The 23,188-nt window shown below is 37.8% G+C and overlaps 1 protein-coding gene across 2 annotated transcripts in view; it reads right to left on the bottom strand.

Annotated features, from left to right (window-relative positions):
* PDK3 (pyruvate dehydrogenase kinase 3) overlaps positions 1-23,188 on the bottom strand; it is a 50,474-nt gene that overhangs the window by 15,500 nt on the left and 11,786 nt on the right. For both annotated transcript variants that reach the window (XM_014879711.2, XM_088160336.1), the window contains exons 2-4: positions 16,192-16,333; positions 9,492-9,563; positions 1,772-1,956 (exon numbers count right to left, since the gene is read on the bottom strand). In XM_014879711.2, the coding sequence (XP_014735197.1) occupies positions 1,772-1,956; positions 9,492-9,563; positions 16,192-16,333 (399 nt within the window). The remainder of the gene's footprint in view (positions 1-1,771; positions 1,957-9,491; positions 9,564-16,191; positions 16,334-23,188) is intronic.

Genomic DNA, 23,188 nt, shown 5'->3' with positions numbered 1-23,188 from the left:
AAGCATTCACAACAATGAAAACATTACAGTAAAAAGGACTGTGGAACTGTAAGGCATCATTAAAAGCCTTTTACACTCACCTAAGCTGCAATTTCACAGCTGGCACAGAGGTCTCACTCACTCACTCGACTTTCTCCCTGGATCTCAGCAGTATGATCCCCACTCCCTCTTTGTACAAGGGTCTGGTACTCACCAAACCCTTCACCAAGAGTTTAAAGGAGACTCTCAAAGAAGTAGAAAGGTTTTGAACTTTATTTCAGGAGTGTTTTTCTGCCATTTTAGCAAGTTAGTGAGCTCTGACATGAAGCAGGTGCAGCATGAGGTGAGCAAAAGTCTATATCTGAAAGCTTTTCCTACCCTGGGCACAGCAAGCTCACACACTGGGCACTGTGTCCTGCAGAAGAGTGCTGCAGGAAACAGTCTGCCAGGAATGTAGGAACAGAAATGCAAACTAATACAACTTGGGTTTGCATTCTGCTTTCCAATTATCTTTTCCTTCAGTGCTTCAAGATTAGTATTTGCCATCACAGACAGACCACTAACACTGCTAACACACTGACATTATACAAGGTTAACTAAACTTTAAGCATCTACAAGCAGTTTTAAGCTCCAATCAGTTAGAGGAGGATCCACAGGAAAAGCTAGTTCAGTTCAATGAATCATGTTTAATATTTTAGAGTAAGTGCAAATTATGCTAGCACTTAGCCCAAGAATTCTATTAGGACAATGTTTGTACTCTATTGCTAGAACTCTTCGATGAAAACCTTTTAACTTAGTTTTATGTCTGTCACCTCTCTGCCCAGTTGCAAGTAAAGAAAAAGCTGTATATTCATCTCATTTTGTATGCTTAGCCACATTCAAGTTATCTGTACATACACAGGAAGGCATTTGTTAGTCACATGAAAGGTTACTGGAAAGACATACAACTTGTAGTAAAACACCTCATACTCCAGCATCCACATTATCTCTAGCGTACAACAATTTCTAAGAGCTCAGAAAAGCAGAATACTGAGCAGAGAACGAAGCTCTAGAGCTAAAAGGCACAGACACACTAAAACAGACCAGAAGACTGTCCTTAACTTTATACAGATCATTTTCTGCATGGTTGCACATACTGGTTAATAGGAGCTGTGCAAGTAGCTCCCTTCACTCTGTAATACGAATATAAAAAAGTGAGTTTATTAGTAACAACAAATGAAACAGAACCTAATGACAAAGGATGACTAATTCCAGCATTTATCCGTAAATAGGAAATAGAAAGTAAGGGAAGACAAGAGCTATAATTTAAAACTTTAGTCAGAAATACTTAACCTCTTTAGAAGGCAAGAAAGTCTAGATAATTTGCCAGAAAAAACAATATGTATAGTACCCAACCTATTCAAAATTTACAGCATCTTTGCATTTCATTATGAAATAAACATGAGCTTTACAAACTATGATGAAAGCTTTGTGAGCAGGGAGATACAACTACTCTACTACTACCACCTAAAAATATGTCATGTATCCCTTCCCAAGCCATCTCAGCCAACAAGATTAAAAAGCGACAGCCACACTAAACAAAGACTGACAATTCTAAAAGAAAGCACACTGGTGTTTTGGATTCATTTCTGATCATTGTAAAGTATCAAATTAACCAGCTGCCAGTATATCTTTCGCCATAATTACCACAGAATAGGCATGAGAAGGAAAAAAAATGCAAAAGAAAGCTTTATCTTCAGATTTACAAGCAATAATTAATGAGTTTTCAAGGAAGAGAAAAGTAATTACTTACTGTGTTGGTTAATAAGCATACGGAAAGAGATGCGGTTGGTGTAGAACCTATCTAGAAAATACTGGATGTTACTGCTAACAAATGGATCAAAGCCATATTTTTCCTTGTATTCAATCACCCCTTGGGCCATGGTTGGAACCACGTCATTGTGTCTGTTCCTGACTTTAATTAAAACATCTAAAAAGCTGGAGGAAACAAAATTAGAAACAGATTGTTAGAAATAAAATTAAATTCAACAACAGCATAACCATATTATCTGTTTACTATGCCTCCCAGTCAATAAAAAAAATATCAGAGGGAAAATACAAAAATACAGTACCTAAAAACAAGCCTATTTAAAAAGAAGTATTTGATCAACCTCTCACTCAGAAGACCAGTGAAGCATTTAGAGCCCCAAATTAAGTTATTCCTTCCCCAAATATTCCTTGAAATTAAATTAATCTCTCTTCAACACTGACGGATAGTAAAAGATTCTTTCACTGTGATCATATGCACCACCATAACTGTCATCCCCTGCAACTTCTAACAGCAGCTAGGAGATTGGAAAGGAACTCAGGAAAAACAACCTCAGCATCCTTTATAATTTCCTTAGAAAAATTCATGTTTTCTTCCCAACACCTCAACCCATGCAGTGAACTTCGAGTGCACTTCCTTCACCGGGCATCTCTTGGGCTAAGTTAAAATCTCAGGACATTATGTGACATTGTGCAATTGTGTGACTCGTGTTCAGTTTCCTCTGACACCACTGGATGGCAGAGTGAATACAACGGAGCTCTCTTCCAGAGCTCGGCAACTTTTAGGATAACAATCCCATCGCTTTTAACAAGCACTTCCTTTGAAACAGCTTGGAGGATTTCTGTTTCTCCTGCCAAGGCAGCTCAACACCTATGATCTCCAATGTGCTCATCCTTTTTTCCCCCCACAGGCAAACCCATACATACTTGAAATACCAATTATTAATAGCTTTCTGAAGTGGAAACACAGAAAATCAGTACTACTCAACTCTGCTACATTCTCCAATATTAATTTAATGTTAACACCACAATATTTATGTAATGCTATTTTAGAAAGCACAAACGGTGAAATGCAGCTTTCCAAAGAAAGCAGAGCTGGAAGACTTGTTCAGCTATGTCTGTATCTGCAACTCTACAGATCCTTTTCCAAAAAACATCAATAGAACATTCTTTGTGGATTTATAATGAATACTGAAAAGAAATGTATTAATTATTTTTATCAAAAGTAAAATATACACCAGCTAATGAAAGAATCACAGAAATCACTGAAAGGTCTCTTAGTCCAATCCCCCTGCAAATGAGCAAGGGAAAGAACAAAGACCAGAAAAAGTAGAAAAGACCAGCCATTCACCAATGGTCACCACATATAAATCAGATGTTTTCTTCCTTTTCAGCACCACTTAGTCAGGCCAGTAATTTTTTTTTACACCATTCTTAACAAATGATACATTTTAAAATAATTTCTCCCACTCTACACTGCCAAAGGAATGTAGGATTCATTTTTACTAGTTTTTTCCTGATCCTAAGACTAGCTGTCCGTTTTTGCCTGTGTATTAACAAACAGTTCACCAGTCTTTCAACACTACTCTGTTGCATAGAAAAGGGGAAGTTTTAACTGCCTAATTCCCCTTCTAAATACTATCACAGGACAGAATGACTGTTCTCTTTCTTACCAGTCTTGCTGACTGGGCAGCTTGGAACATTTAATGCCCAAAAAGTTTATAGATTTTTAGTGTTTATTAAGTCTTGGCTCTGTGTGATCTGTTACCTCTGAGAGGTGATGTTAGAGACTGGTGCCTGGCTGTACTTGTGCTGCTTCTCTGTTTCTGAGCAACAAGACTCTAGTGAAGAGCAGAGCTGGAAACAATGTTTGCAGTCACATCTGAAACAGAACTGACAACACTCTTTCCTGTTGTTTGCTCTGCTATTTGTTTTTTAAATACCTCTACTATCCCCAATACATATCTGATGCCAAGAGGGCAAATTGTTCACTGATATCCCACTACCAAAGTGCTTAAATGCACAGAGCATGCCAAAGGGCAAAGGGCTCAGGTTTATCTGTTGCAGACGAGCAAAATCATAGCTGAAGCTTAGTCAGCATATAATTAAATATATAATAAAGGAATGCCTCATTATTGCACTTATATGACAAACCCCTTGTTCCATCTTCCAAGAGAACTGAGTTCACTCATGTGCTTCCATCAAGCAAATGCTTTTAAAGGGACAAACACAAGAAGAATATATGTACATTTCAAAGTAGCAGAACACAAATAGCAACACATCTCCTCAATCTTAACACTCATTACTTACAGTCCCTCTACCTGCTACACCCCTGAAAGCCACAAAGCTTTTATTGCAGTCAAACTGTGGGAGACCATATCAAGGAATTTTTTTAATTGTTCATGGGATTAACTGGGAATACTCCAAACCAGCTCTGAAAATGTTGCTTACCGATTATTTTTTTGTCCACAATTCTGTGTATTTTCAAAACCACAAAGAATAAATAATGCCATTGGTTTGACAAATGAGAAATTATTAATAAGAAGCTACTTTAGTTAAGTGAGCTTCAGTGGTTTCTGTATTAACAGAAGAATACTTAAGGCATTACCACAGGTGTTAAATAAACAAAGGCTTAAAAAATCATGCAAATAGAAATAACTTGTGTTGTGACATTCATTAATTAACTTCCTAATAACCTGTATAAATTATTCTATTTTGCTCTATCGCTACAGTGCAAAAAAACAAGCATAAGAAAGTCAACATAAAGACAAAGGGATTTTTTTTTAGTATCTCTTATGGATAGTATTACCTGAAAGATGAAAAACACGAATGTGATGAGTAGAATAAAAACCCTTTTAAATGCAACAAATGCAATGGTTTGGGGTTTTTCTGAACAGCTGCTCTTTTTTGAATCAGTGCTAGCTGGCAGCTGAGTATCACCAGAAAGAGAGGTGAAAGTTCACACTCAAAGATTTCTGTACTAGAAAGTGTATCTACTTCTAAAGTTCAAAATTAATTACAGTAGCATTTCACATTATGTAAAAGTAACAAAATGGCACCTTCCTAATCAGATGTACTCCAATATTTATTTAGCTGAAACTGCTTATAGAACACTATTTTGATTGCAGTGCTGCAGAAAGGAAGGGTCCTTGTTTACCAAGTTCCTTGTGGCATGTTATCTCAGACATGCTGGCAGCTGATGGCCTCAGTGGCTCCCAGCTCTAGGACACTCCCCTCACACCCTCCCTTGAGAGGGCCACGAAGTGAAAAATCAGCAAAGAAACTCGAGGGTGTAGAGGCTGCACTAAGTGTCCTTTGAGAGCACACGTCAACAGCATGTTTTACAAACCCTTCGATTTTTGAAACACAGCTTCAACCTCTGTGTTTACTGGATCGTGACATCTTGGGAAATTTCCAACACTTCTGCCTGCTTGCACCCTTCACCAAGCGTGGACACTTTATCTCAGGGCTCCTGTTATCACACTGTTTGGCAGAACTGCAGAAAAACTTCCACCTGACGCCTCTACAGCTCAAAAAAAATATTTGTGTTACCAAAAAGGTAACCTACCATTTGACAAATGCCCATACTACTGACAGTGACAGAAATGTGGCAATGCTGCAGTGAGGCTTCATAAGGTCAGCTAACCAACAGAAGGCAACAGAGAAATTGAAATACTTCTAAAATGCTTCTTTAGAACAACGCCAAAGAAAAAAATCTCTTCAAAGGATTTGCCCAATGTTCACAAAAAGGTAACGCCCAAGAACATGCATCTGCCCTCCAATTCATACACTAGGAGCACAGAGAAGCTGGGCAACTCTGAAAAACACTAGGCTTTAGTTTAGTCTCTGCACCTACTCCTATAATCACTCACCCTCTCCATTGCAGGGGCGTTGCTGCCTCTGTTGGCCACACTCTCTAACATTTTAGGGACCACAGAGCTGAAAGCAGGCTATCCTTCCACTACATCCATTTCCCAATTCACTTCACTGTGTAGCCTCACACACAGCTGTGCCACTGCATGGATGACATCTATAATACTGTAACACTAATACAGAAAATGCTTTCCTCAGAAAGTGAGCCCAAACTCTGAGAATACCAGACAAGCGGCAATAAAACCACAAATAGTCAGGGGACAGTTTTCTGTTCAACTGATTAAAAAAAAACAGTAATTGAAGAACTACTGCCAACACTGATAGAGCATATCTGTGGATATCCAACCTTCTTGAAGGATCAGTTTCTGTTCTGGCTAATCCGGGTAACAGAAGCAGAGGAGAGAAGGGGAGCTAAACTGAAGTCCACCTCAGCTGACAGGAAGGCACTCTCACTTCAAAAAATCAACTTGTCTGTTATTCTTCATGTTTTTTGAGTGTCTGAGGTGGACACCAGCTCCAGACAGAAGGTGCTGGGATGGAACTTGAACAAAGGCACTTCCACCCGGGCAAGACTCACATCTTGTGCACTAATTAAGGGAGAAGAGATGGGGGCCATCATGAAATGCCTAAATCACCTGATATCCCACAGGCCTCAGACAAGGATGGGCATTCGATGGCCAAAGGATGCAAGGCTGGGTCTTCTGTCCTATGAGCCACATACCCTGTAACATTAACATGTAAAACCTGCTGTTCTACAGCATGTTCCATACAGGAACAGCATAGTGGAAAGGAGCCAAGAGATGAAGCTGCTCCAACCCCTCATTATAGGCTGCTCTTGGCAAGGTACTCAGAGATACCCCACAGGTACTGCCTGCACAAAAAAGGCTTTGGTCCAAAGGTCCAGGCATACCTTATCTTCTAGGATTTTCTTTAAGCAAACCAATTTGGTTGAAGAACTATTCCTATTTATGCATCCCTAAAGACATTTAAAGTCCCAGACAACACTCAAGTTCCCTATGTAATGATACGTGCAATCTGAAAAGAACAGAAAACTTTAGTGCAAACTTAATTGAACTCAGAAATGTGGGAGTTTTTACCACTGAAAAGCAGCTCATTTAACTACCAGGATTCCTGATATGCTTCTGACCACAACACATAAAAGTAGGATAGGGCTATGTAGCAGCAACATGGAATACTGACACAGGAGTTGAGAAATTCGTTAGATGTATCTGCAGGTTGTTATAAGATAAATATGGACACAGTTAAGAGTATTGTTGAAAGACAGTTTGTAAAGAATATTTAAAAATTCTAATTACAGGTCAATATGCAATTAAATGGCATAGCCTTCAGTAAGTTAGGAATAGATGACATCTCAGAGCAGGAAAGTAAATCTGAATTTCTAATCTTAGATAGCCTATCCAATACTGCCAAAAAGAACAAATCTTCTTCTCTTTAATTGGATAATACATTTTTAATCTCTTTTCACAGGCCAGATGCAGTAGAGAAGACAATTCTTACTATCAAAGAGCCTAGCTGAACTTCACCTCAATAGGTAGCAATAAATTCCATGCATCCTTATTATACATACTTAATCACACAGAATACAACAATTGCAAGATTTCAAAACTTTTAACAAACAGTTATCCTGAATGATATTGATATTTGCTTCATTATGAAATATTTGTTCTGCCATAATCATATAGAGCATTGCAAACAGTATTTGCAGTTGCCATGAAACAATATCATGAATGCCATATCATATGGCAGAATCAGATAATTCATGTGTTAATTATGACTCTAAAAATAGATCTCCAAGAGAACTACTCATTAGCCTTTATAAATATATATATTTATTATACTGTAATCTACCTTCAACCTCTGAAGTTCATAAAAAGCTGAAATTCAGTTACCTAAATACACCAAAGATGGTTTCAGAAGCTACACAACCACCTTGCCTCAACCCACACATCCAGGACATTAAAGGCCTAAGAGGACCTGTGTTACATTTGCCAAGCTCAGTCAGATGTTTAGGACAGCTCATGCCATCTCAAAGGGCAACAGATACCTTAGTTTTGGTAACTTAATCCCATAAAGGAAAGCCTACTGATAAACTAGTCACAAATAGAAATTCCTGTGTCATCAGCAAACAGTAAATACAGAATCACAAAATATAACAGCTAGCAGTGGTTGAAAAATTGATTTGATTTATCCTCAACAGAATAAGCACGTCTAGAATGCCACTAAAAACTATCTATTTACAAAAGCTTTTAAAATGGGAGGCTCTATACCCTTCAGTCGGTTCTCATTCATATTACAGTCTTTACTTTTTGCCCATATTCTCAACTTTGCCTATATTTTTGAACATATTCTCATCTTTAATAAAAACTAGACAGTTTTTAATTCTCCAGTTATTCAGTTAGAGCAACCAATTATCCTTTCTTACAGTGATATTATTTTTCTGGCATACACAGAGTTCCAGTGTCTCCACAATAATTTTTTTTGCCAGTCTAAACAAATGCCTTCAGCATTATTCAGAGGTGGAACTATCCAAGTCTCTAAATCTTGCTCCTTTCACATCAGTAATGTCTGTGAGTGTTTTAATTTCTTAAAAGGTAATACCCAGAACTGCAGGCAGCATTCCAGCATAGCACTCACTCTGAGTAAATGGGTACTTTCCCCTTTTTCAATAGCACCACAATTTAGTCAGTCTGTAATCCTTATGGCTCCTTCTACAGCTCTGCCATGCAGGTAACTTCCTGGCCCTGCACTTGAGCTTCTCCTACATGTACTGGTTGAAACACAAAAGCTAAAGTGTCAAAATCTCAGATAAAACACTCACAACCAAAAGAGCACAACATTTGAAATGCAGCACCTCCTAAAGCCCTTATTTAACCTAATGTAACATGACAGCTAATGTATCTGAAATTTGCTGAAGGCAAAACATCATTTTTGCACAGCACAGGCCACATGGTGCACAAACAGAGTAAGATGTTTTATGAGACTCTCTATAAAGCACTGCTTGACCATGCAGGATTTCAGAGCTTAAAAAGAAATCCGAAATACAAACTATCCTAAGAAAGCTAACTGATGGAACAAAAAACCTGCAATAAGTAATAGCCTGAAACAAATTGACTGCTGTAGGTACAGGGTAACAACAGACCCTAGTGTTGGACAGGTGTGTGTGTTTTTGTTGTTTTGCTTTCAAGTCTTTGATGCATATGTTGAACCTGCTGTTCTCACATGTGGGGTTCTTTTCTGTTTTATGCATATAGATTTCAAGGAAACATTCTAATAGCGATTTCAATATGATTTTGTTCATAAAGAAAATTTTTTAGGTTTTCCTTTCTTCTCAAGTAATGTTATTCAGTGAATTAGGTGAGCACCAACTAATTGAAGTCCATTAAAAAAGCTTTTAGATAAAAACCAATGACTGACACATTAGAATGCTTTCAAACTGAAAAAAAAAAATCCAACTATTAATGTGTTAACATACTCTCCACAACAGAGCACTAAGCTCAATGGATACTAAAATGACATTTTAGTTTTAAGGAGCTGATACACAAGTATAATCTCACATCCATGCTGTTTTCTCAATATAGCCTTGGAGGAAGCATTTCATTCAATTTCTTAAACTACCAATCTGCATAAATACAAATTACATTGTTAGAAAGCACTTAAATACCTATATTCTACTCCAGATTACAATTTTGGCTTTTGCCATACATATTCTACCTTACAAATAAGGTTTCCTATGTTTTCCTATATTACCAAACCATTTGGTATTTGAGACAACTTATTTTAAAATGGACTATTAGAATAAATAAATTACTCACTCATCCAGAACATGAGGATCCTCAGGACTTTTATTTTCGTATTCTAAAAGCTCAAGGAAACTCTGCATGTACCTGAAAGATGCAAAAATTATAAAAAGAGAATTAAAATACTTAAACCCAAAATACTTTTGAATTTCTTTAATTTTAAGACTACAGGGTGACATAAAAGTAATAAAAGCACAGTACACAGCTCTCTACAAAGACTAAAAGTAAGTTGGATGCTGCAACAAAGGAAAAGAAAGCAACTACAATATATTATACTAAATTTAAAAGTATTACTTAATACCTTACAGTCTGCAATTCAGGAAAACTGCTATATAAATTAAACTAAAGTTCACAGAAGTAAAACCTCTCCACAGATAAGTCTGTAATTTCAGGTAGTTTGTCCCTGTACTTTGGTTTTTCCACTCTGTACAGATGTTAGTTTGTTTCCATATTCCTCAGAGTGCAATCCAACTTTTCTTTCAAGATAAAGCTCAGGGGAACACCCCCCAGAAAGCACAATAACAGGACTGCACCAAGCTGGTCCTACCAGAGCACTCCAGGAGAGCACACCCATTCACAGCTCCCACAGCTCCTGCGTGTGACACAACCCTCGGTTTCATAAAAACCCCTCTTACACAACACAGCTCTCTCCTGCTCACATTTGGCTCACATGAGATGAACTAAGGTTTAGAGCCCCAGAGGTAGCACAGAGGACCCAAATCACAAGCCCTCGACACGAAGGTGGCCAGCCTGCTGTGTAGGATACTGGCCCAATAAAGTATAAATTCTGCCACCACACACAGCACTGGCCAGGAGCAGGTATCACCCCTGGAGTAGATGCATTCAGCAGCACCAATGGAGTTTTAAGAACTACAGAACCAGGACTTGTTTCCTGAGGTAAATCACACAAGGTATCAAGCACACATAAAAGGGAAGGTTTCAATGTTACCCTCCCTTCTTCACTTCTGGTTAAGCACTGCCACTCAAACTATGATATCAACACTAATTAGATGTTCATCAGATGTGCATCAGGAGCTCCAACTCCCAGCAGTGGTGAAATAGATAAATGAAAAATCAAACAAATCTTTCTCGAACATGAAAACAAGTAATTGAAAGGTCTAAACAGCTAAAGCTAACACGAGAGAAAAGATAACCATAGAGCCTACACAAGGAAAAGCAAAACAAGTAACCAAGCCTCTCTCTTTACAGTAGCAGCTACCCAGTAGATTAGGTCAGCTCAACAAAATGACCTGTGCATAAACTCTTTCGGTAGCAGTTCTATGTTAAGACCAGCTTATTAATAAGGCTATGAAACTTCACCCTGCAACTTCAAGCTACAGCGAAGCTTAGGACAGCACTGTTGTCTATGTGACTCCCTCCAGAACCACACACCACTTACTCCACCCCCACTTCAAGCTGCAACCACAGGTCACTGTGACATTCCTCAAGGACACTTGACATTTTCAGCACTGTCAGCACGGAAACACCAGCTCCTGTCCCTCAGTGCATTTGTGTCCTCCTGTAAACATCAAGAACCATTACAGAAATCTCCCAAATATTTGTCACTTGCAAGTAGGGCATGTAGCTCATACCTCTAGTATTGCCTATTTTAGAAGATGTTATTTTATGCTGCTAAGAGATGTCACCAATTCACAACCATCACACTCTGAACTCGCCTGATTCACATGCAACAATTAAATCATGATCATGCTCACTCAAAGAGATGTATGTTCTTCAACCTCCACTTGTCATCATGTAATACCAGCAAAGTCTTGCTTCTAAAAGACACCACCACACAACGTAACAGGTTGTTTCTAATACAGACTTCCTACCATAAATGTCAAACATCAGCAACCCTGTGCAGACACAAGGATAAAACAGCAATAAACGTTGCCAGTACTGAGGGTAGCTGATACCTGATTTTTGTACTATGTGATTTGACTAGTTGCCATTACTGGTGAAATTATGGAAATGAGCAATGCTTTTCCTTTAGAGGTCTCTCCCTCTGATTCTAAAGTAAAGGAAATACTACTTTAGAAATCAAGTTCATTAGCAAAAGCACTGTATCCAGCAAGCTACCTCAGACAAAAAGGTGCATTTCAAGCCTAAGTTACTCAAATTTCTTCGAAGCCTGTGACTAAATCAAGCTAGAAGAAAATCACTTTATGTCAAACAAACCTAACCCACTGCTCAGTGCCTATCACTTTACATCACCCAATCTGGGACGTTGTAATACCCTTCGTCTTAAATCTCTGAATAGAAACTCAAGAGCTGCAAATGCTGTACACCTTTTTCTTTTATGCAGGTGTGATTTCCAGTCTGTACATGAAATTCAGCCCTTCACACCACACCTTCTCTCCTAAACAGCTCAAAAGAAATTTAAAAAATATGTTTAAAAGGAAATTCATAATTGTTCTTAATCACTACCACCATTACACTCTGAGGACAGGTGAGCAGCCAACAATACAGTTCATTCCTGTGAAAGTGTGTGTGAAAAAGTAATTTCCTTTTCATACAATCCATCTACTTCCTTGCATTTTCTTCTAATTTGAACTGTAGGTGCAGAGAGGGATAAATGAAGGTGGTAACTACTGGATTTATCAAGCAATGAAAAGCAAGACCTTGTGATGTTTAAACATAATTCACATACAATTACTAGCCAGAAAGAACAAAAAAAGAAGTACCAGAATAATGCGTGAATTGCTGTATCATTAAGAAATCAATACAACTATACAGAATACAAAAAAAAAAAATAAAATCCAGCATAGATAAGAAAATGTCAGTTATATTTTGCTGTATTTGGTGAGTCATCAAAAGTAGAAATCAAAGTCTATGCCCTTCAAACATATTTTCATTCTGGTGTAATTTTTTATCACAATGCACTACAATTCATTGGGCAAGATCTTTGGTTTCAAGAACCCTTTTTGCCTTGTTCTTCTGTTAATTACTGCCACGTAGAATGAATTCTTGTTAGTCTGTCATATGCAATAATTTTAGAATGGCACATTTCATACAGGAAAGCACTGCAGAAGTCCATAATGTCAGCTCTGGGTTTTCTTTTCTTAAAAAATTCATGCAACATACTTCTGTTTTTTCCCTGATGTGTATTTTACAAAGATATTCCTTTACAATCATTCTAATACCAAAGCACTGAAATGAGAAAACCAATCTCCATGGTAACACAATCTTGTTAGCATAGTCTCAATACAGAAAGTAGAGGAAAAAAACAATTATTAATCCCCAAACTGTACTTATTTCTCTAACGGGTCTTCCCCAAGAGAGCAATGGAAATTTATAGCATTTTCTATGGAAAAGCACTAAAGAAAAATAGAGAAATTTGTCCAAGGCTAAATAAAATGTGAATTTTACATATAACTGAGTAACATACTGTGCAAACCTCATACCTACTTTTGATATTTTATAAGCTCTAGCCATATCCATTGTAAGGTTTTATTGTAACTATTTTGCCTCATCACATTCGTGACCATATCCTTTATTAAACAATTCTGCCATATGTTCAGTATCCTGACTGCACTTTAGCTATAGTGCCCTCAAAGCTGGCCTTGAGAAGACCCACTTCTTTGGATCAAGCAAATGGCCCATTGAACTTGAAAAGCTGAAAACAAGAGTTGAAAACAAGACTGTCGATCTGTCTGCTATTTGGAATCATTGCAGTTCACAGCCAGAACATATGAACTGTGTTACTGTCTTGAGTCATTTTATTCCTTTCCTATTCCTTGCAAAAGATACACAGAAATTAAGCTACAAACTCGAACTGAGACAGAGTTGATGTTTTATCTTTACTGAAATGCAAAACTATTCTTTTTGGTTTGTTGAGCTTTATTCAGGAATGTGTAGCTGAGCAGTATAAAGGAAGGACAGTAGTCCTGCCTCTCCTCAGTGCCACACACACCAGGCTGAGGAGCCCAGAAAGGAAGGAGAAAAAACCAACAGCACCCTTCCCAAGAGCAATCAAGCAATCAGATGTAAAATCTGATAGGCAGCGAAGCACAGGAAGCAAAGTGCCTCCAGCACGGCCATGGAGATGGATTGGAGAAGGAGAGAACAGGTCTTGCCTGCAGCAGGGAGCAACAAAACCAGGCTGCCTCCCAAGGGAACCATAAGGGGTAAAACACAGAGACAATCCAGAATGTTTGATGGCTGGAAGCAGAGAGGATTGATGGGAAAGGATCCATGCTGTACTGTAGGTAAGGCTGATTTTTTATTCCTTTATTTACAGAGCTGCTTTAATTTAAAAGTCTAATGAAACTCATCCTAAAGATAGGACCTGTTTGTATTAATTTTTGGCATGCTGGCATTAAGGAATAGATTGGGAACTCAAATGTTAAATCTCCAGTTAATTTGGAGTCCCACCAAAAGCATATAAAAATATAAGTTTTCTAGTGTAAAATCGTAGTAAAAGGGAACAAAACATGCTTAAAACTATATAAATTATTGAATATTAGTAAATAAATATATTAAAGTGAAAAAAGAGTTAAATGTCTTGCTCTCTTGTGGCAAATGTACAACAGATTCCTGTTTGCCTATTAATGAACTGCCAAGCTTTTTAAACCTATGGCATAGCAAAAACAAAGGATCGTGAAATCTGACCCTCAAAAAAAAGATTTTCTTGAAGTAATTTTGAAGTGCATCGAGAAGAGGCTTTTTCATTTTACAAGGTCACAAAACAGCTGAACAACTAAATATATATTTGTTAATTCTACTACATAAAACTCAGGAATCTCACTCTGGGTATCTCTAAACTTTAGATTAAGCAACTATAAATGTGTTTCAAAACCTGCTATCAGCATAACACTCAAGGTCATTCATACTGAAGTTAAAAAGATCAAACCAAAGGTTTTATTAAAAGATAAATTTAGAAGTAAATTTTGCCCAAGGTTCATCATCAGGACTGACAAATGACAGGTCAATGTTTAATTAAGCAATTAAAAACCTCTGTACAGAAAAATAAGAACTAAGCTCTTTAAAGTCCACACCTATAACAAGGGGAAAAAATGCTACAATTACTTTTCTTACTCTTGACATAAGGTGATAAAAATATTCTTACATAATGCAGATACTCCTTTTCACAAAAGCTCTTAATTATGGATCAAAATTAGAAGAAAATTACAGAAAACGCTTTGATTTCAAACTTCCATCTCTTGGCTTGAAGTCCATTCCAACTTCTTCAGCACATTACAGCTTGGTATTTTAGCCTGTCCAACAGATAACTATTGGCCTACAGCTGTGATAGTGTAAATCACTTTGCCATATAACATTTCGTACTGCTTTTTTTCATTTGGAGTTTTGGGGTTTTTTTTCCTTTTTTTCATCAGTAGTATCTATTGTGGCCATAGAAATCATCACGACTCCTCAAACCTCTTCAACAAAAATTCTGAAGGGGCCCTCCACTCTGAACACCCATTCAGTTCCTTTGCCAGAGGGATCCAAATGTTGCTTAGCTCTGTTCAGGCAGGGCAGAAGCACAAGCCACAGCACAGACATTTGGACTGGAAGTATTATGCTGCAGTCTCTATGGAAAAATTATTTCCTTTTCTTCATTCACCTGTTTGTCCACATTTCATTAAAGACAGCTTCATAAGTCAACCAGATTAAAAAAGCCTAAAAGGCCTGCTCTTTTCTACAAGCAAAACAACTTCCTGTGACATCAGACAGACAAGCCTTTAAAGCTTGCAAGCTGCCACTTAACCACAAAGTGACTGTGTGGCCCCACAGTATTTACACTCACTTGAAGCACTTCAGCACAATACTTGAAGTAGTCATCAAGACACCCACTGTTACCTTGCAAAGACAAACACAGTACCACATACCGTAATTTATATTTTCTAAGTCTGAAGCTTGATAAATAGGAGACCCAAGCCAGCAGTCAACGTACAGCACAGAAGCTCTGAGCACAGGGGCTATGACTGAATTTAACACAAGCCTGCAACATTAGCTACTTTTACATTAAATAAACTGCTACTCAAAGGGACTTCTGTTGCATATTGCAAAAATATTTTTACAAAAAGTCTTTGGAAAAGTATTAACAGGTAAATGGACAATAAATATCCCATGAACAATGATTTTTTTGTGCTTAATGCATCCAAGGCAGCAGTCTCTATATCTCGCCGAACATGCAATTAGGCTAGAAATTAATTACTGTGGAAAAGATGGCAGGAGTTTGAATTGCTTTAGATCTATGCTAGTTTTTACAATGAAGAATGTTGTTTACTGGATGACACCAGATTTTTGACCCATTCTATAACTTCCACTGAATACCAGGTTATGTTTTTAAAGGTCTAGCAGGTAAGAAAAACAGATGAGATTTTAATTTTCGCCCAGAATCTTTGACAAAGGAAGAATAAGGAGAAAGAGCAGCTATTTCAAGAAGCCACAAGCACAATACAGTAACGAATGTTTAAAAAGCTTGCTCTTGGACGTTATAGACTCATTTTAATTACCTGGGAGACAACAGTATGTTTTTACTAACATACAAGACTAACTTACAAATCCTTAGCTAGGATCCAGATTAGAGTATATACTCAACATTAGACAGAAGAAAATGAAACTTCATTTGACAAGACACAATATGAAACAATTCAAGGCAGAAAACTGATTGATTCAGAAGAATTCAACGATCCTCTGTTGCAAGCAAAACAACACATACAGTGTTAGTTTTACAATAACCTTTCAATCCACTTTTGTTTAAACTTACCAGCTCTGTACCAGCCCCACCGAAGGCCTGTTCAGTAAATTATCAGGCAGCAAATTGACTTCCCTCATGGTGTTCGCCAGTCGCACAGGAAGCTCCTTCCGCAGGAACATGTACGACGTCTTCTCGCAGGCATTGTCACGACCTGTGAGAAGGAAGGAAAAACAGATGCCCATTGCAGCAGATCAAATTGTAGACTTCCTAATGTTAGAAGCTTTAAAAAAAACCACTGAAAATAAAATTTTAAAGCAATTTCAGTACTCGCCTTTACTTTCCTCTCACTCATGAGACACATTTTAAACTTTTACCTTCCTAGAGCTTAACCCTTTGTGTCTGACCTTCCTCATTTCACATCATCTCATTTTCCCTCGCACAAACAAAAATCTCTCATCCTAGAAATAAAATCCAGCAAATATCAAATATTTGATATTACCTGGAAATAGGATCTCAAGATACTAGCTTTTATCCACACAACTTTCATCTTAAAGTGAGCTTCAAAGTAAATGCTGTACACATAAGAGAGTAAGGAGTGAAAACAAAAGGACAAAACAATGATGATGTTTCATGCCACAAGTCCTTCAACTTAAACAATCAAGCAGAGCTGGTGAGACCAGCACAAGCCATCATCCCTCCTAGGACTGGCCTACAAGAGTCTCAGTAGAGACTTGGAAGGAAAGTCCAGTGCTTATCACCATATTCTCATTTGGAAAGGCCTCAGCTAAGATTATCTTTAATTTAACTTTTAAAACACAGTTTTATCTCGGCTAGTATTTTGAAAATAAAGCACTAAAAAAATCCCAACCATACAGTCAGAAAGCAAATAAAAAGATCCAGCAAAATAACAATACCTTCCTGCAGACCTAGCAGTAACAGCATTCATTTTCTGAAGCCATCCTATACAAATCCAAAGACTGACATGACTAAGAGCAATCTTAACCAATCCTTAACTATCCTTCACTAAGGATACCTATAAAATTTTAACTACAAATATTTAAAAGCACAAGATATTAAGCCACTTGCCCGAGTAGTTCAGATGGAAGATCAGACTTCACTTGACATAGTTTTTTGTATTTTGCATCATGGGAAAGTCCCATCATAACTAATTTCTAAGGAATCCAGGTTAATTAAAATTTTTTAAAGTCCATGTTTTACTTGTAATGAACAGCCAGGATTCTGCTTTTATCTAGAAAGACAGGTCTTTCCTGTCTTTTGTGATGATAACCAGTTCAACAATCTGCAAAATTTCTCAGTGAAGGCATAATGTAAGAGCTAAAAATTATGTTCAAGCAAACCAGAAAGTGTTAAAAGCACTGCTAGGCACATAATCACTGAGATTTGCAATTTGCAAGATTCAAGTACTGTGCAACCAGCACAATCAAGGAGATACTTTTAAAGACAGTTCCATTACAATCACAGAGTTTTCACCTTCTTTGCATAGGTAACGTGCATTGATGGATTAGTTCCCAAACCCTAACATTAGCTTGGAGAATATGCAGGAAGGATTAGGATTTCCTTTTTTTCCTGCTCATTTAGGTATCATCAGTCTGGGGCTCATTAAATTCTGATAGTGATACCAATTCCATTATAGTTCCTCTAGTAAACATTTGGACGTATTTTACTTGCTCGCATTTTCACATCTCAATTACAAATACACACATCCTGTCAAAATTAGACAAAGGAAACAAGACATTACATTGTTTTCTGTGAAGCACAGTAATGATTTCAGAGTTCAAGCCTTCAAGTAAATCAGATACCAATACACCTACAACAGACGACAGACACGTGTTTGATCATAAATCACTGTATACAGCATTTCTTTAAAAACTGAGGCTGGACAGTAGGAAAGACTCTCTGGCTCAGCTCAGCCTATACCTTCTGAGCTGGAAAATTCCTCAGAACAAAGACAACAACTGCTTTGTCCCAAGAGTGACTGAGAGCAAATGCAGGGATTCACTAGGTGACAAAAAGCAAAAGGAATAGAAGACAGCACATACGGAAAATTAGAAAATTAGTAACAAGAACCCACAGCTCATGGGTTTGTGCAAGGCAAACAAAAGCTGCTACAGGCAATCAGGACTCACTGAAGAGACCCACATGTTCTCCTCCCACATGCAAGGGCACATCTCTATTCAACCTATCTCACCCCAGCAGCTCTAAGCCATCTCTTTTTAAGGAGCTGCCTTGCCCTGTTGTACAGTTACATCTTAGGTACAGAGCCCTTTGGGTCCATTTGCATATTCAGTGCAGGAACAGGAAAGGAAGCTCTAGTTTAGCTCTAGTTTAGTTCCCAGCTTACAAGTTTGCTTCAGTGTAAGTTCAGCTCATCTGTTTGGTGTGGGCACATGGTCCTTGCATCAGCTCCTTAGCTGCAGTCAGTTTATCTGAGAGCCTCCTCAGAGCTGCTTCAGCATTTAGCATCAGGTCAGTCACCTGCCTGTCAGACAGCACATGGCAAGAGAGAATGGCTACCCACCAGGAGCAGCAGTAATTAAATACCTTCCAGCTTTCAAAGCAAAAGCAAACTGTGTCCTAACACTGCTCCTTGGCTGCTGCTCCTCACAGCAATACCTGTATTACCACTTCCATCAAAAGAAGGGACATCAGATTAAGTAAAAAAATCCCTTAGTCTGTATGTTAGGTATTTTCTTAATATAATTTATTATCAGTTGTATGATAGTTGCATGTATGATAAAGCATAACTTCTAAAGATATTTCCAGAAACAGCATTCTAATAAGCTGCAATGAGACTTCTGCACATTCAGGCTACAGTCAGCTTAATTTCTTTTCAAAGGCTGGCTTTAATATTGACCTAGTAATTCCACCTATTTTTCAAAATATACAGCAATCTTTCTTAATTTTGTTCTGACTCCAGCTGCGTCAATACACATTGCCAGCATCGGGCTTTTGTCTTAAGCAGTACAGGCTAAAGCCAGTCTAAATCTACCAGTTTCAGTTCAAAGGAATTTGAAATCACTCTCTCAGGATTAAAGTGCAAGATAAGTTTGTGAATAATCCCTCCTTGATTTACACTGCAACCCTCAACAAGTTACTTGAGAAAACAAATGTATGAAACAATGACTCGTTTACCTTTGTATGAATTCAAATGGCAGAAAGAATACTCATCCTACATCCTAGTGGAAACTTCACTGCACTAGACATCAAGGGCTATATTTAGCTTTATTTCCAAAAATTTAAACTGCTTAAAAGTGTGCTATTAAGAAACTGAAAACTAGAAAACTCGAAGAGAAACATTTCTTATCCACAAAGCCAAGAAGAAAGTAAAGGCATCTCATGATATACAGGGTACAGAATTTTGCACACTCCACCACCATTGGCTTCCCATTGTCTGTAAAACAGCAATTCTTGATTGCAATTGAAAAATAATTCAGTTTTGTGGCTTAAAGTGGAATAATTGTGCAGACCAAATTCTTAAATCAGGCGTTGAAACAAGTTTCTTTCAACAAGTATCACATTAAGGCCACAAAAAGAATACACCAGACAGGATACAATCTCTTTGTTACAGGTCTGTTCTACGGCAGGGAACAAAGCAATCCCATACTATTCTTCCTGGTAGAAAACCCTATAAAGTAATTACGTTTTCTAAGGGATTAGGTGTTAACTCAGGGTCAAGAGGCCCTCAGATTATCTTCAGATTTTTACTCTTAGTGAAGTTACACTTGCAAGCTGATTTAAAAACTATAAAATCGTACATACAGTGCCTGTAACTTAACCCAGAATTTTATCCAACAAGATAAAGGAAAAGCACACATAAAACATCCCACTCTACTGGTAAATTACATTAATTTTTGAGCATCTTCTAAAAGTATAGATGGATGAAACAGAAATCAAGATGACAACAAGAAAACAGTCTGTGACACAAGAATGAGTGAATCTGATAGATTTACCTAAGAAGAAATAAAGAAAGAATACAGCAATTCTCTCCAAGACCTCACAGTTCATTGCAGAGAAGGCAGCAGTAATTGTGCCCATCAAGAACCAAACAAGCATTAGACTCAAACTGCAGAAGATTCAACACTTAATTTACAGAAACTTCCTGATGGCAAACACTGTGAGAGCAACCCCATCGGATTTAGGCAATGTCTTTTACTAGTGCAGTAGACATCTGCCCAAAATTATACTAAGCTAGTTGATTCAGTCTCTGAAATGAGATTAGACTGAACACAGCCTAACATTCTTTGAAGGCCTAATTCTCTCACAACCCAAGAGGAAGAAAGCAACCGCCTCATATTTTTGTGTAAATTTGCACAGGGAAGCAAGCAAAAAGTGGAAACTCTGAAGCAAGTCAAAGTCTGCAAAAATACAGCATAGACTGCATAAATTAAGCTATACAATAATAGTTACTTTGACAGAAAAATGACAATAAAAAGCAAGATATTTGTGAAGAAACTAATCCTCAAGTTATTACTATTGCATGCATAGCTAGCAGAGAAACTGAAAGAAATGTCAAGTGTCACCATGAGTTTAAAAATGGTTTAATAAATGTTCTACTACCTTCAATCTTTTGAGCAATCTTACCTGTCTGGGTTCATCAGTTACCCTATATAAAAGTCACATAGAAAATCATATTAGTGGCCTCCTCTCTGCCACTTTCAAACCTTCATCTCAAAACTAGCACCAAAGAGAAACTATGATGCCAATCTTGAGACTATTTTGTTTAAAAACAAATCAATGTAATGGATTGACAATAGATACAGCCTTCAACATCGTGAAAATAAGAAAATATGTCAGCAATACAGCAATCTCTTGGACCTTACATCAAACTCAGGTCAGTGAAAAATATTCCATGGACAACCTTCAGTGTAGCAAAACCTACACATGACAGACACAGGGGAGTGGTACCTGTACAAACACTGCTGCATCTGGAATGGTCACTGCTCATGAGAGTCAATGTTGGTGGATTTGCTTATGCAGTGAAATACGATACACCTGAAGAATGATGTGACTGCCACAGCACAAGTTTAAATTGAAAATATAAGTAAACTTATACATTAAAATTTAAAAAGAAGTTCACCCAGCAGATGACATTTAATATTAAATCAGTTTTTCCAGACATGAAAAAGTGTTACATGTTTCCACCAAAAATGAATCATGACATTTATTCAACTAGACAGGTACCAGAGGGAGATAAAAACTTAAGAAAAACATTTGAACAAAACATGATCCAGAACCTTTGAGGTAGCACAGGTCACAAAAACAAACTTGAATTATAACTGGTTATTACTGGTCGACCTTCCATTCAAAGCAAACTCAGGAAACAGAGTTCTATTCTCAGTTTTCTCTACTACTCTCCTCTCTTGATTCAACTCTTCTCTAACATTTACTCATCTCTTCTGTTTCTCACTTTTGTCTTTACTCCACAGTGCTAAGAAATAGAAAACTAATTAGACAACTCTTGCAAAGCCTCACTTAGACAAAGCTTTTGTTCTGGTTCCTGCAACAAGAGGCACAAACAATGCAGAGACTTTTCACACACATGCAGCAGGCCCTGATCCAATTCTGGCAAATTGTACAAACTGACAGAGCAATACTGTTCTGTCCAAGATTCCTATTACAAAAGGGTTAGTTCCACACAGAAGGCTCTGCACAAACCTCCACTTAGCTGCAGAAGAGGGCAGAAATGCAGAATGAAACCCTGAACTCTGGTTCCAGCGCTCTCAGTTCAGCTGCCAAATTCCCACATTCGTGAGTACCCGCTTGAGAACAGACTCCAGCAACAGTCCTTCACAAGGATGGTCAAAGTCACCTAGTTCAAAAACCTAATACAATTGCCACATCCCCAGGTTGTCACTGGACTGCCAAGGCCACATTATAAAAGCATCAGTAGTTTCTAAATATTAACTCATCTGTCAGTGAAGGCAGGAAAAGAAACAAAGCACTCTTTTCAGTCTTTGCACTTTGCAGGCTGAGTTCTAGTTCTCTCCATTAACTATGTACTGAACAGCAGAGACAGACACTGTATTACTTTAAGATTCAAAGTCCCACCAGTTGTACACCAGAGACAAGGGACTTCATCCAGAATCCATAAAAACAAGATCAGAAACTACTACTGTTGATTTTAGATAGGGCAAAATAAAGGAAGAAAGACAGGAAAGCAGGAGTGATCAACCATATCTACTCTCTTCTCTTGAGCTTCTCGAATATTTCATAGCTCCTGTATAGGCAAACAAAACAAAGTAAAGCAAAGGATGAATAAATCTTCAAAAGAATATGCAAAAAGATCAGTGCAGAGCAGACTGAGCAAAAGCTAAAACTAATAACTTGCTGCTGAAGGTAAGAAACCAGAACTTAGGAAGAATAGCTGAATTTCACTGATTACACACCATTTCAGGAACATGGGCTATTTATTAAAAGATGAACAAGCTATGCCTGCACAGTCCCAATAAATGTGGCTACAAAACAAAACCAAGCAAAACAAGTCTGAGCTTAAAATCATTCCTATTCCCCAATGGAAATAGTTATATTTTCAGCATACTCTCTAGATATTTATCTCACCAAGCACTAAAAATACCAATGTCACAAAAAGTATACAGGGTTTGTTTGCTTGCTACCAGACAAGGCTTTGAAAAATCCAATGAAGATGATGAAGCAAGTGGAAAAGGAACACATAGAACGTAATAGGAGATGTGGACTATTATTGACCCTCACTCCCTACCACAGACTGCATCTATGAAATCCGTATTTTGAAACTGGACCTACCATGCTGTGCTACAGAATAGCAACCACAGCCTGTATAGCTGTTCTGACACAGGCAGCCTGCAGGCACAGGATCTGAAATTTAAGGATCCAAGCCACACTACCTCAGGTACTCAGACTTTTTAGACACCTCAGGACTAAGCTTTAGCCCAAATTCCATTACTGCTTTCTAAGGCTACTTCCACCAACCCTTGCAATTGTTTCATGCAAGTGTCCTGTTTTAAGGCCATGCTTTCACTTGGCACATTAAGAGCTTGTTTCTATGTCAGCATGGAAACCAGAGAAA

Source organism: Sturnus vulgaris, chromosome 2, assembly GCF_052056855.1.
Source record: "Sturnus vulgaris isolate bStuVul1 chromosome 2, bStuVul1.hap1, whole genome shotgun sequence".
NCBI lineage: Eukaryota > Metazoa > Chordata > Aves > Passeriformes > Sturnidae > Sturnus > Sturnus vulgaris.
This window is presented reverse-complemented; position numbering and strand designations above follow the sequence as displayed.